Source organism: Nymphaea colorata, chromosome 2, assembly GCF_008831285.2.
Source record: "Nymphaea colorata isolate Beijing-Zhang1983 chromosome 2, ASM883128v2, whole genome shotgun sequence".
Classification (NCBI taxonomy): Eukaryota; Viridiplantae; Streptophyta; class Magnoliopsida; order Nymphaeales; family Nymphaeaceae; genus Nymphaea; species Nymphaea colorata.
In genome coordinates, this window is record NC_045139.1 from 319,539 (window position 1) to 334,404 (window position 14,866).

At 39.1% G+C, this 14,866-nt stretch overlaps 2 protein-coding genes across 2 annotated transcripts; one reads left to right on the top strand and one right to left on the bottom strand.

The window, feature by feature from the left end:
• Positions 1-1,138: 1,138 nt before the first annotated feature.
• LOC116249159 (mannan endo-1,4-beta-mannosidase 7-like) lies at positions 1,139-5,520 on the top strand. Its single transcript, XM_031622333.2, has 5 exons — positions 1,139-1,579; positions 1,694-1,888; positions 1,992-2,114; positions 3,728-3,930; positions 4,733-5,520. The coding sequence occupies exons 1-5, from the start codon at positions 1,259-1,261 to the stop codon at positions 5,187-5,189; spliced, it is 1,299 nt and encodes a 432-aa protein (XP_031478193.1). The 5' UTR covers positions 1,139-1,258; the 3' UTR covers positions 5,190-5,520.
• A 1,762-nt stretch (positions 5,521-7,282) lies between these two features.
• Positions 7,283-12,733, bottom strand: LOC116249158 (glucose-1-phosphate adenylyltransferase large subunit 1-like). The gene is made up of 15 exons (XM_031622332.2): positions 12,051-12,733; positions 11,149-11,271; positions 10,320-10,493; positions 10,025-10,117; positions 9,839-9,922; positions 9,679-9,734; positions 9,427-9,520; positions 9,183-9,295; positions 8,964-9,036; positions 8,796-8,876; positions 8,605-8,691; positions 8,407-8,511; positions 8,211-8,317; positions 8,064-8,124; positions 7,283-7,785 (listed from the first exon to the last, which is right to left on the bottom strand). The coding sequence occupies exons 1-15, from the start codon at positions 12,270-12,272 to the stop codon at positions 7,684-7,686; spliced, it is 1,575 nt and encodes a 524-aa protein (XP_031478192.1). The 5' UTR covers positions 12,273-12,733; the 3' UTR covers positions 7,283-7,683.
• Positions 12,734-14,866: the final 2,133 nt, after the last annotated feature.

Below are 14,866 nucleotides of genomic sequence, written 5' to 3' on the forward strand. Positions count from 1 at the left end.
ATGACAAGTGGCTTCAGAATGGCCCTTCCTTCTTGTGCTTTTATCTACAATGACAATCCTGCTTTTTGTTATCCGTTTTCTTCTTTATAAAGGGCCAGCCTCTTGCTCCAGTCTGAAAAGCAGGGTGTCCAAGTATCTGAAATTTCTCTGGTAGTTGATTAACTAGCTGTTGTTTTTCAGAAAACTGCCAGAGTGTGGCTCAATCTGATTCTACATAACTCGGGAAAACGTTTTAGTTAAATCATAAACGAAATGTAATGGCAATATTGACTGGTCCTATTGATGTGGTTCCTTTGTCTTAAACTATGGACGCATTGGTTGAATTCTGCTTTATTTTATTAGCCATTAGTTGCATTGGGATGTAGCTACGCCAAGCCATGATAAAAAAACAAATCACCGATGCCGACATGCAGTTCCTGCGGAGGAAGCAAGAGATGGAATCTTATTCCTACCGTCCGTTCTTCACGGCCTTTTTTGAATTATTTTCTGCTATTCTCAATTTTCTTGGTTCTGAATATGTTTCTTCAGTTCTCGACTCTTGAAACAGCCAAGATGCAATGATTGCATCACTGTTTTCATGCCACCTCGGTGAAACTGAAAGTTTAATTACTAAAATTTAAAATTTATAATGCAGTGGAGAGCACCAAATCCTACACAAATCTTTCCTCAATTATGAAAGGGCCAACAACTAGCCATTAATAAATGGCATAAAACATGTGGCAGCCTATTGTATATGCAGAATCTGACCGGTGCTGGACCCGGTAAATGGGAGAGCCGTTCACTGATTCTTACTCGTGATGAAACCAGCAGGAAGGTCAATCTCTCAAATCCAAGACAGATGGACATTGCTTGTCCGTCCAATGAAGCCAAGGTTTTACTGTTAGATCTCTCGGTGTTAGATGCTACAGAACAACTCATGTGATGGCCATCAGTGTTTTCAGCTTTTACCTTGTTACTCAAAGTATGCCATTTGATGTGGAGCCATTTTTTTGACTTCAAGAGAAAAGCAACCGACACCAGACAAGCTCATGTGGGGCACAGGAAAAGCCCGGCGTCAGACCATGTTGGCAATTACTGTTTGGTAATAACCCATCAGAGGAGTGGGGGGAGGGGGGATCATGAGCTCTATTTATACTCCGAAGAACTGATCTTCCATTCTACTGTCCACCATCTGATCACATTCAACACCTTTAGGAGATAAATCCCATTCTTCTGAAGGCCTTGTGAATCAGAAGGAAGGGAGGAAACTTTCTGAAGGATGAAGCATCTGCCTTTGATATTTCTTCTGCTTTTGCTGTTGGTACAGAAGAATGGGGTTCCCGCTGAGGCGCAGAAAGATTTTGTTAGGATTAGAGGGTTGCATTTTGTGATAAATGGATACCCATTTTATGCCAATGGGTTCAACGCTTACTGGTTGATGTATGTGGCCTCAGACCCTTCTCAGAGGGGTAAGGTTACCTCTGCATTTCAGCAGGCGTCTAGCCATGGTTTGACAGTGGCAAGAACATGGGCTTTCAGTGATGGTGGGTATGGAGCACTGCAGTACTCTCCTGGTGTTTATAATGAGCAAATGTTCAGGGTAAACCTTCTATATTGAGCTATCGGCTTCTTTCCCCTCTTCTTCCTCTCTGTCTAAGTTTCTTCTTGGTTTTTCTTCATGGTATCATCTACAACGTTGCGAACTTTGATGCAGGGGTTGGATTTTGTTGTTTCTGAGGCAAGAAGGTATGGAATCAAGCTGATTTTGAGTCTAGCCAACAACTATGACAGCTTTGGAGGGAAGAAGCAGTATGTCTCGTGGGCGAGAAATCAGGGGCAGTATTTAAGCTCTGATGATGATTTCTTTAGGAACCCAGTTGTTAAAGGATATTACAAGAACCATGTTACGGTATCTGCTCTCTCTCTCTCTCTCTCTATATATATATATATATATATATATATATATCTATCTATCTCCGTTGTTCATTCATCCGTTACTGCTGAATTTGCAGAGGGTACTCACAAGGGTCAACAGCATAACTGGAGTTGCTTATAAGGATGACCCGACAATCTTTGCATGGGAGCTAATGAACGAACCGAGATGCACAAGTGACAACTCCGGCGCAACTGTTCAGGTATTCATCAGTCATTTCCCATAACGCCAGTTTTCTTTTATCATCACCCATTTCCAGTTTCATTCCTTCTTTGAATTCTTTGATCAGATGCAAAACCACTTGAAAACAAAGTTTAATTAGTCATTGATGCAAGAAGTCACTTTCCTTTCTCCTTCTAATGGCAGGAAAGCAAGGGTTCTTTTTTTCTTTTACCACACTTTGTTCTAATTGTCGGTTGCTTTGTCCAAGCTGCTTCCTTTGCTTATGGAGAAGCGCACCTGAATGTTGAACTGTAGACTTCCTTTTCAACTTTGAAGCTTCAAGCCGACGGTTTTGGCCGATTTAACACACTAGAGCCTTTGCAATCCATTTACGCATTTATTTGGTTACTCCTTGATAACACAAAAGAGTACTCTCTTCCTTTCTCAGTACAAAAAATGGCAACACCAGCCGCTAGAAGCTGAACTTTTGTGGCCTTTAAATTCCATTGAGTTTTTTTTATTCTGAAAATATCGTGCTTTGTTTGCATAACTTTTTCAAGGATGAAGGAAACCGCTAGAGTTTCGAGGAAATAACTTTGTAGTTTGTTGTGGAAACGAGCAGCTAAATATAAATTTTGAAATTTGAGCATGATGTTAGTAAAACTTAATTTTGAATAATTGTTGATCCTTGAAAACATTAAAAAAAAGTTCCTGTTTGGACACTGGGACTGCTTTTCCTTTTCTACCCAATGTCGCCTTTCTTGGGCAAGCTATGCTCCTTTTTTCTAGATAAATAAAGAAATCCCACCGACACATAAATTTGGATGTTGGGTAGCGCGATATGTTACAGATTTGGTAACTTCACTTCCTGCTCTAATGGAGTCTCTGCGACTGGTGTCAGTATCAATCCAGTGTCGGCCAGTCAGCCGCAAATAGGAATTATGAAAATATTAGCATCTTTGTTTCATCAAATATTAGAAACATTTATTAGTTTATTCTGAGTAGAAAGAATGCGAAGCCAACGGATGCTGACGACACTGGTCTTCGTCTCTATTGGGGAGGCATCAGTAAATCGACATTTTTCAACTCATTGTTGAACGACAAAAAAATAGCGTTGCTTGACTTTGCTTTCGAGGGAAGATTTTGGTCCTCATTGGCCGCAATCATCGGGAATCATGACTCTGCTCTTCCCGTGGACAATGTCTTTTCCACACTTGTTTCGTTTTCTTTTGCTTTTCTATTAGGCCACGGGAAACGCTTTTGGCCAACTGCTATCGATCAAGATGGATGGGTGAAAGCCACTGGCTTCAATCTTGGCTGATCATTTTCTTAGAAGAAAACATATGTGAACAGTTTAATTGACTGTCAGGAATCGTTTCGATTATAGTGGGTAGCTGAAATGCGTGTGAAGCCGGAGATGGGTCTGCACTAAAAGCAGATTTTGTATGTTCTTTTCTTCTTGGTCAGGCATTATGTATGGCGCATGGACATCCACCTGGTTGGTCCGGTGCACTAACTCTTGAACCCACTTAGTTCATTGTTAATTGTCTACGCTCAGGTCTAATATATCTGGGCTCTGATCCTCGTGCCTGAGCTTCTAAACGCACACTTGCTGTTTCTCTGACTTTCTCTTTGGCCGTTTCGTTTGAATAGGCATGGATTACAGAAATGGCAGCTCATGTGAAATCCATTGACCGCAACCACCTGCTGGAAGCTGGAATCGAGGGCTTCTATGGGCCCTCCTCACCTAGGAGGTGGCAGTTCAACGCAGGCGTCCAAGTTGGAACAGATTTCATCAGAAACAATCAAGTTCCGGGCATAGACTTTGCGACGGTTCACTCGTATCCTGACATATGGTGAGACCCTAGGTTCCATTAAGCTGCTAACTACTAACCTTGACAAACGAAGTTTTTGAAACTTGCTCAAAAGATAGGTCTTCTTAAAGCAAACCATTAACTGTGTGCAAAAGAAATGTTGTTTTATTACCTATAGGAAAATAAGAAGATGCCACTTGACCGGCAAAGAACCCTGATAGTTGGTATCAAGGATGAAAAAGACCTCTCATTTAATTTTTATTTTTTGAAACTTTTAAGTGTCCCCAAGTCTTTTGGGTTCATGCTTATCCAATATGGTGGTGGAAAATTTGTATCTTCTGCCCCTTGTTTGATATGTTTGGTTCAATCCTCTTGCGCTTATTTCGTTTTCAATAAATGAGAAATTATTGAGCTAATAATTTGCGTCTTGTGATTGCTAACTTCCACCAAATCTGGATAAGAGTTCATGCCCCGTGGAGCCAGATGGGTGCGATTTGCATTCAATCTTCTGGTCGTAGGTTGAGCCCAGTGGGGAATGGAACGGGCTCGGTTCATGTTTCCGTTATCAGTTCTGCCTTGATAGGCCACAATTGGAACCACAGGCTAACGAGTCCAAGTACCAAATTTTATATATATATATGAACATCAAACAAGAGCCCTTTTTTCTGAAGATTTCCCTAAAACATTGAATGTGTTATGTTTAAGTAGCTGGGAATAACCTTAGCTATGGTATCATGATGGTTTCGTCGACTGACAAAACCAGTATCTTGGTATTTTCAGTATATTGCAATAGTTTATTTTGGCAAATTCCAGTATCATGATTTTTTGCAATTTGTGTGTTCAGGCTGGAGAATTCAGGTGACGCAGCCCAGTTCTCCTTTTTGAACAACTGGTTGGATGCCCACATTCAAGACGCACAGAATGTCCTGAGAAAGCCGCTTTACTTTGCAGAGTTTGGCATATCGAGCAGGAAGTCGGGCTACAGTGTTGACAAGAGGAACAGAATAATGCAAATGGTTTACGGCAAAATATATGCCTCTGCGAGAAGCGGCGGGTCCGGTGCAGGTGGGCTCTTCTGGCAGTTGCTTGCGCCCGGAATGGACTCCTACAGAGATGGGTATGAGATTGTTCTGAATGAAGACCCCTCAACTTCCAATCTCATTGCTCAGCAGTCTTACAGACTCAAGCAGTTCAGCAGATTGCTCGCCAGAGATATAAATGTCAGGAGGTGGAACAGAGCACAGGCCCTCAGAAGAGCCTGGTGGTCCAGCAGATCAAAAGTTGGTAGGCCGGGTAAGTGAAAGGAATGGCTGGAAAGAAAAAGTGGAATAGATTTCAGGTGCTGGTAGTGGTGTGCTGGTAAGCTGATTCTCACTTTGAGATGTCTGTTATTCATCCAAGAGGGTTCAGCAAATATATGTGTTGTTTGTTGTATCATTTGCCAAGTAATCATATTGGTGCATGAGAGTAGGGACTATAAAAGGTCAGTCTTATTTTCAAATGTTTAACAGCAGATATGCTGAGCCTCACTATGAGGATGCATGGTGTTCATCCAAGAGGTTTCAGTGCATATATAAGCGTTTTCTGTAAAACTTTTACTGGTATACGAAAGCAGAGACTGCTTTTCATGTTCGTGATGGTTGTCTTTTCAGCTATATGAAAATTGTCCTTCTGAATACTGAGCCGACTTATATTTCTAAAATGCAAACTGGCTGTAGATATTTGGCTTCCAAGAAACGGAGAAGCAGTATTTTTCTTTTGCTGTTTGAATGAAACTCTGTGTCACAAACTCGCGAAGTTGACTTGGCAAACTCAGTTCGAGTTATCCACAGGACAGACACACAAATGGGACAGCTTTCTTTGAGTCTAATATGGTGACAGTGAGTGATCTTCCAAAGCGTGCTGGCATTTGGTTCTACTTTATTCACTCAGTCCAACTAGGGTTATGTTCCAACCAAGGCATTTTATACAAAATAGTTCAATGAAAATAAACGAGTATTATGAAGCATATCCGTTCAATGGACTATTGACTTTCAGATTCAATCTTGCTAGTTTGCCAAACGAGCCTCACAGGCGTTCTCAACGTATTCATTTAGGAACCAATATCTCAATCATGTTGTTTTTTTAAATAGAAAATACTTCTTTTGAAACTTAAAGATATGAAATTTTATGATCACTGGTTTTTGTTTTTATTCCCATCCAAAGCTGAAGTACTCAGCAAACTATATATATATCATACTCACAGGTGAGCTTCCACCATGGAACTTGAAAAATAAGACGTCATAAAACGATTATTGTCAATGCATGCTCTCCCAATATCCAGAATAACCAATAGTCCATGCTTGGATTGGAAAAGGGTTGGTGGTTTTGGAAGCATTGTATGTTTTATTTTATCGAACACGACTTAGCATCGAAGATTTGATCTGGTATATGAATCTGGTTTATGTAATTTATTTATTTTCTAATAGGTTTTTAACCATTTTACGTGAATCATAATATTTTTCAACACTGAGAGCAGTTACTTAGAATTCTCAAAATGAGGTTGCATGATGTTCAAAACGTCACGCTCATCCCAGCGTTGATGCGTCAGCTATTAATCATGATTTAGAATTTAGTTTGCCTTTTTGAAAGTCGTTCTGACAGGCTTTTGTGAGTCGAGTGAACAAGATCGTTAGTTATGGTTGTGTGTGCCGTATGATTTATGTACAGAAACACAATTCAGATGAATTAAGTAGCAATCAAGCTACCTGGTCTCTAAACAATTTTTGAAGTATTATTGGGGACAGCAATGGATGATTCAACAGTCTTAAATGAGAGGTTTTGCTGGATAAAGTGGCCCGAATTTTTGGCATCATCAATAGAACCGGTTAAAGAGAGCATCCCAAATTGGTTCACGGTATTTCTGCTAGCTACTGAAAGCTACCCAGCTTTCTGAAGCTTACTTATCTATTCTTTACACGCTCATGGGGAAAAAGTGATTTTGTGGATTCTCCTGTCATAACTATGGAATCATCACTGAATTGTGTTAAATAATCCCAGGGAAAGGGGATGATATCGAAAAAGCCCAAGTTTTCAACTGCTTCATTGCATAAAAGCAAGTTTTGTTTAGTGAAAAATGTTTCTCAAGTGTCTGGTCCACTGATGCCACAGAATTGTAACTTTGTTGACATGAGCAAGATAATTTACAAGGATGCTTTTGAAACTATTTATCTGCAGCAAGTGGGTGTTGATCCGCATACCTAGGAAAGTCAAGGCAAACGCGTACTCAGAAACTCTCAAGTTGTCTAATTCATAAGTCTCAAGTTGTGGCTCTTTGGAACACGGCCACAAACAGCCTTCCATGAGAAAATGAAGCGAATTAAAAGTTATTCTCAAATTCCGAAGAAGGGAACAGTTAAATACGAAGCCGACCGAGGTTTTCATTGATATCTGGAAAATATTTACATGATGCAGAGGATCATAAGACCTCAGTTAATTTTTCCACCAGGCATTCCTTAAAATTACCACTTGAATATCCTATCATGCAGCGAGAAGTAACTAATTTACATGTAGATAGTGATTCTCACATCCGCTCTTATTCTGAAATTTGGAACCTGAAAATATAGCCCGTAGTGGGAAGACATACCAGACTCATTTTACACGGCCATTAAGGCTTCTACGTTGGAGTAGCAGCTCTACGACTATTTTCCATTACAGTTCGCACTTTTACAGGAGATGCTCAAGAGCATTGCTAAGTGTGCTACGCGTCTAGTCTGGTCCATCTCTAGCAAGTAAAGAATCCAACTTGAGATTAGCTTATATTTCAGTTCCATCCTTGATGGTTGCATTCTCCAGTATTACCGTGATACCAGAGCGAATATGGTATCCTTCTGATGGTCGATCTGCTTCTCTAACATTCTGCAGGATGACAAACACAAAAATCACTTGAGGATCAAGAAACTTATCACAGCAACTTGGTCAGGTTCCTTCACTTGCTAGCCAATATCATTGTGTCTGTTATTTCCAGATAGAATTATACAATTGCTTTCTGACAGCAACCCTTAACATGCAGATATACAACAGATAGCATCCACCCCCTAGTAACCAGTATCAGTTGCCAACTAGTTCAAATACCAAAAGTGTTCTCTAACTATGATCAACAAAGTAATGATGAAGGCAACTTTACTAATACTTACATCTTTGTTCACGATGACTACATTCTTACCAATCTTAGCATTCTTGTCGATGATGCAGTTCCTACAAGAACAGTTATATTTGATTAAAACAACGTTATTTGTAAAAATAAGGTAATACAGTATGAGACATGGACATATGAACATTACCTGATTTTGGTGTTCTGACCTACACCAATGGGAACCATTCCCTCTGCCAGGAGAGATGCAATTTCAGCTTCAGTTTGGTAGTAGTCAGCTCCCATCATCATGGCATCCTACATATGCCAAATTTGATGCTGTCAAGTGAAGCATAGATTTCATGTTGATAAGAAATGCCACGATGTAAATCAAGTTTAAGAATTACCTGCAACTCCACACCATATTCTAGACGTGAGCGCACACCTACAATGGAGTGCTTAACACTGCATTCTCGTAAGAAGCATCCATGGGAAATTATTGAATCGATAACCTGCATATTATTTGGGAATTCAAACTTACAATTAACTGTAAGCTGCTGAAAACAATGTTCAATGAGATGCAAAACTAGAGAAAATAGCTATACCCGGCATTTTTCTATTTTAGTTGGAGGAAGATATCGTGGTGATGTGAAGAAAGGTGTATTTGGATCATAGAAACTAAACTTCGGAGGCTGCACCAGTAGTTAACAATTAAACAATCATAGGCTGTTACATCAGAAAACAGTAAAACCATATAGTGTGATAAAAGTAGGGTGAAATGGGTACATGGACATGCCTGTTCTGTAAGAGCCAAGTTAGCATCGAAGAAAGATTTGACTGTTCCTATATCTTCCCAGTAATCATTAAATAAATATGCCTGCAGGAAAGGGAGCACATTATGATGTATGAGGTTGTTAAAGTTAGAGAAAGAAACATTGAATGTAAGAGGCAAAAAAAATTATACCTGCACGTTATGGTCTTTGACAGCTGCAGGAATGATTTCTGATCCAAAATCATTGGCTGTGGGATACCTCCATCTATAGAAAAACCATAAAGAAAAAAAGATTAAGTACCACCGGCCAATGCAAGCTTAGACAAATTGAACTTCTCAAAACACTGTTCTGCCTCAGTGCCTCCAAATATATCAACTTGGTAAGGCATAATTTTCTGATGCTTCAATTACCTTAGTAGCTTCAGTAGAACAGAGGTTCGAAATACGTAAACCCCCATGGATGCAATGTATGGATATTTCTTAGCTTCCTGAGGACTCAACCCTAGAAGAGTGTTGTCCACTTGCTGCATATACAAGACAAATAGTTCTTTGTTATAAGTTCTTATTTGATAATAACATTATCAAACATGCTCTATGACTGCCAAACAAAAGCAAGACTGTAGGATAAACAAATGAAGTAAACTTTGGTTCACACCATGGCTTTTAGATCAGCACCCTTGGGTTTCTCAGCAAAATTGACAACTCGACTTTTTTCATCTATCTTCATCAATCCATAGTCACATGCACGACTGCCATATTAAAGAAAAAAAAATCAGAAAGCCTTTGCATTGATTAATAATTCGAACACCATATTTATTCGTGTATTTGAACAACCACTGTTTATCACATTTCTAGCTTCCAACTATGAACGACTGAATGCACTCTTGCTAGAAGTCCAAACAATTACCTGTCATCCATTGGAACACATGAAACAGTTATGTCAGCACCTGTATCAACATGTCTCTGCATACAGCATCAATAGTTAGCATGAAATTTTTAATAAACTTGCTCATCGATATTGTTAAAATGCATAATGACTAACACAAACAATTGAAAATTTCACCTACCTGCACAAAGTCCATGTAGTCCATTCTATATAGATGATCACCAGATAATATGAGAATATGCTCCACCTTCTTATTCTTGGCATCCTAAAGAGAGATATCAGGTCACACATTTCCATGGAAGTGAAAAGGGTGTTGATGATAGACTTGTACAATATAATATCTTGGAAAGTTTGACTGGGTACAAACCTCAAAAACCCAAATAAATTGCCTCACAGCATCTGCTGTGCCTTGGAACCAATTCATTCCAGATTCACCAGGAGTCTGAGTTGCTGCTAATACCTATTTGAGAACAGAGCTGAGTATGTGAGACAAAAAAAGAAAAATCTTTTCATATCTCTTTGTAACATTAATTTGCTTTTCTCTCTTTGCTTTTAAGTAATTAAAAATTTAAAACAAGTAATCCCAAATATAATATGAAAATCTCCTTCTGATGGTACGGACATCGAGTTGCTTGATATACAGGCAAACAGAAACAACCTACCTCGACAAACCCATCTCCAAAATTGACTCCATTCCCAAAGTTGTATGTGCGAGCAAGATGGCGATTAAGAGATGCAGAGTTAAATTGGGTCATAATGAAAATCTTGTTGATTCCACTGTTTATGCAGTTGCTCATTGGAACATCAATGAGTCTGTAACATCCTCCAATGGGAACCTAATCACAAACTCAAGCGTGAATAGCTGTGAAAACTCTAATGCAGCCTTAAAATGAAAGAAAAGGGAAAAAGGAACTGTACTGACATTCATGGAGCAGAAAGTGAGACAAAAATATTCGGTAAAGTGTAATAAGCTTCAATGAAGCAAAAAATGAACTAGATATTCACAACCCACAAATCATGATGGTAGGTTTATGCAATTCATGCCTATCACAAGCTTAAGTGTGTTCTTTTGGTATTTATGGTGACTAACCTAACAAAACAGCAGGAAAGTCCCCAAGCGGGACTTGCAGAGTGGACATCCAACTAAGAAAAGGGACAACAGCCTTGCCTATCATCACTATTTCAAACATAGATCAACAATGATCAACTAAACTAAATTCATTCCTCTTAAATCAGTTCAATGATTAGAAAACTATTTCCTCTTTCAAATGCATAATCAATTGAACATGCTCACATAACTGGTCTTATGAGTATATCTATACCCCACCTTCTAATACATGAATTTTCTGCCAAAAAGAATAAAAGCATAAAATAGCAAAATAATCATCTACAATGAGGAAGTTTAATTCTTGAAAACCAGAGACTAACGCATAGTATAGCCACAATTTCTTATTAAAAGGAAAATCACCAAGGCAGATCAGACTTGCATACCGCAGGCTTTGCTCTTCTTCGGGTAAGTGGGTAGAGGCGAGTTCCAGCTCCACCACCTAATATTATTGCAGCAACATTTTTCGGATCTGCTTGTTCCTGTATAAAAACAGGTTCCCGGAAGGTCTGCACATTCAAGTTTGAAACCCAAGTAAGAGCAAGTAAACCAGATAAGGAATTAGTGCATCCTATGCAAGTGCAACAAGAGTTTGAGTATCCGCACGTCCAAGCCATACCACTCGAGCAAGAGAAAAGGAGCCCTGTTTATGACCCATAGTTCTATACGAGATCATGGTACGAGGTCACACCAGAGACGGTTAATTTATGTTCACTGGAAGTTAGGAAGGAGATCACCGGAGGAAATTTATTCTGTTACTGGAAAAAAACGTGATCAATTCATCATGCTCCATAAATGAACCTTCGACTACTGTGCCCATGTTGTGGACCGATTATCATGAGAAAGTACTGCTATTAAAAAAGGGAGTGGCGAAGTTATAAACCAGAGTGTTCACCGTGATAAACTAGAAACGTGGAATACTGAAAAGGTTTGCATCAACCAGTGGACCAAACACCAGCAACAGAAAGCCTGAGAAGCATAACTTTACGGGCACCGGTAGAGCGATTATTTTTGCCATGCAGACTGGAAAACTCATCCTAACACACGGATTTGCTACCCAAGTAACAGAGTCATGAAATCACAAAGATCATCATTATAAACAAGTGCATCCTTCTTTTCTCATACACCAACGTAAGCTGGCATACTTAAACACAAAGTTGCAGCATGAAGGACGTATATTAAAGAAGACAACTCTCCATAATAAAGAAGCTACTAAAAAAATAAGATTGCACCTTAGCGAACTGCAAATTATTGGGCCACAGAACTTAAAACTGAAAAACGCACGTACCAAAACATCCTTGTTGATATCAGTGAGAACAGAGCGTGTAACACCAACATTCATCCTCCCACCTGAGCTTCTCGATTTCATCCTCTTCTCTAGTTGGGAGCCAAAAACTACTCTGTTTTTCAAGCATCTGTCACCCCAAAATTTGGAGTTTTCGAGTCCATCAACTCTGTTAACACATCCAGTTGGGGCTCGAGCTTTCAGCACCATGTTAGCAGAATCCATGACCCTTTTCTCTTAACTTTCCTCCACCACCACCTTCAAAAGAACTAATTGAAACGCCAAGGAAAGAGAAAAGAGAAGGTGCGAAGATCTCGAGGGAGAAACAGAGAGAGGAAGTGCCAGGAGGCAGAAACCCAGGTGGGCAGTCGTGGGGAACTTATGATTCAGTAGGATGCTTTTAAAACCATGTAACGTGGGCCTCAGGAACACGAACAATGGCCAGTATGGTGTTGAAACTCCCCTTGCATTGACATGTGATCATGCCAACCAATAACTCATATATTAATACCAGTCACAGGAATACGAAATCTCTTTTGTCCACCACCTCGGTCACTGAGGACCGTTGAGGCCTCTGCAAACAAAGGGAGCTACAGGGTTCTGATTGTTAGGCAAACAGTCATGGGGAGATGTGCATCGTTGAGAGAGAGAGAGGCCACATGGCTGGAGACCCGAAGAGGCTGCTAATATAGCAACATTTGTGGCCCCTAAGGGTTCCTCTTTTGGCTCCACCTTGATGAGGGTTGTTGCCTATCATCCGGGATCTCCCCCTCCTGAAACCTGTTTTTTTCACCTTTTATCTCCTTGGCAAGTGCCGATTTTTCGCTGACCAAGAAAACAAACGGAGATTTCACCACACCGTTAAAACGCACCACAAATCTTAAAAAAACTGTCGCAGAATACTGAGAATCCTCAAGACTTGGTCATTCTTGAAATGCAAGTCACCAATCGGTCGTTCGTAAGATAATTTAAACTTTAAATGTTTTACTATTTGAATAAAATCACAAACACGCATACCAACATTCCCTCACCGCAACTCCCTTTCCTTTTTGTTTTTTTTTTTTTGTTTTGACAAACTTTAGTCATTTTCCACTACATACATAGATCTAAGTCTCCTGGACACGGCAAATTTGTCCGCCTACCCATGCCCGATACTCTCATACTCCTCTATTGATACTCGTATATGTTAGGATACGTTTCCAAAACACATTAAATCCTTCGTCATTCTAAAAACATGCATGCATTTCCATTGAGATTCTGTATATATATACATTAGACCTCATCCAAAATGTATGATACCATTTTTCTTTTTTAACAAATTTGCAAATTTTTGTCGAATTTTGTATGTATAATTTTTGTGATTTGTCATATTATCTCTGTGTATGTCATTTTTGAAACCTGTTTAATTAATGGGAAGGAGGATTCACTACAAACCGTGCCCATGATGACTCTAAATGGGTTTCACCACTGGCCAAAGCCCAAGCACCTCAATGGATGATCTCACCAAATTTAATATTGGGCTAAGCGCCAATTTAGAATATGTAGAAAACTTTAAAAATAATTCAATGTCAGCAGAAGCTACTAGAATCATATGGGAATTGGTTTTTCGAGTGAGAAGATTACAGAGAGAAAGCCATTAGGAGAATGAAGAGATTATTTAAGAGATTACGTTTGATGCTTAAGCATGTGGTAGGTCAGCTTGTCCTGTTTTAGAAATTTACCAGATTTCCCAAAGCAAGGAGAGAGAAAGTTTTATACTTACGTACTTTTGTCTTTCTCTTACTATAAAAGAAGACATAAAAGCTTGATATGGACATCCCTTTAGCAGTCCACTTGGGTTGATCCAACACCGATGGTGACCGCCAGCTTCACACTTGAGAGCAAACGAGAGCATCCGAACAACTTGGGTATCAAGCAATTAAGATGAATTACTAAAGTTATGTTTGACAATTGATTAATAACAAACAATTTAATTATTGACAACAAATTAGTAAAGAAACAGAGAGCCATGGGACAAGGGAAAAATCAAACTCTACCCACTTGAGCGGCAAAAATCATGAGTTTTGTTTCACATAATCAAAGCTAGGAGAGATGGTATTTTATGTGGAATTATTACCAAGTTGCGAGCAAAGTCATGTTTAGAGAAGATTGAATTAGCCGTTCTTGTTCCTCCACAATGAACAAAATATCTCCATATATGTTTCTTTCTTTTTTATAATCGATTGGGAGTTAATGAAACTTGATGACATTCACTCTACAGTAGTTGTGGATGCGACACTTCAAAAAATTAGTCTTATTAAAAGTTGTGAGGAATTTTAAGAGCTTATAAAAGAGGTTTTTGAATAGATGATTGTATTAGGTCCTAACTTTTTTGGGTTGAAACAGAAACTGTTAAGGAGCATATTGAGATATGCCCAACCAGGAGCCCGAGTCCAAGAGTAGGTCAAATTGTTATAGTGGAACCAAGCTAATTCGAAGGCAAGCTTTCATCAATAGACCTATCGAAGACTTGGAGACCCAACCCCACCATTGAAGAAAAGGAGATTTCCTCAAAATCTTACTTAATGGTGTCGTTCAACTCACCATTTCACCAAAGTTGCGCATGTAACTTCCTTCTAAATGATGAATATATATATATATATATATATATATATACCTTGCCAAAGCAAAATGTACATCAAATTCGAGAAATGAATTTTAATTTCCTCTTGATTGGTTTCTTGCCCAACATAAATTACAGACGATAATTCGGAAAAGAAAAGAAATAAATTAATGTGACAACTTCTCTTGAGAAAATATCTGGTTGGAAGAAGATTGAA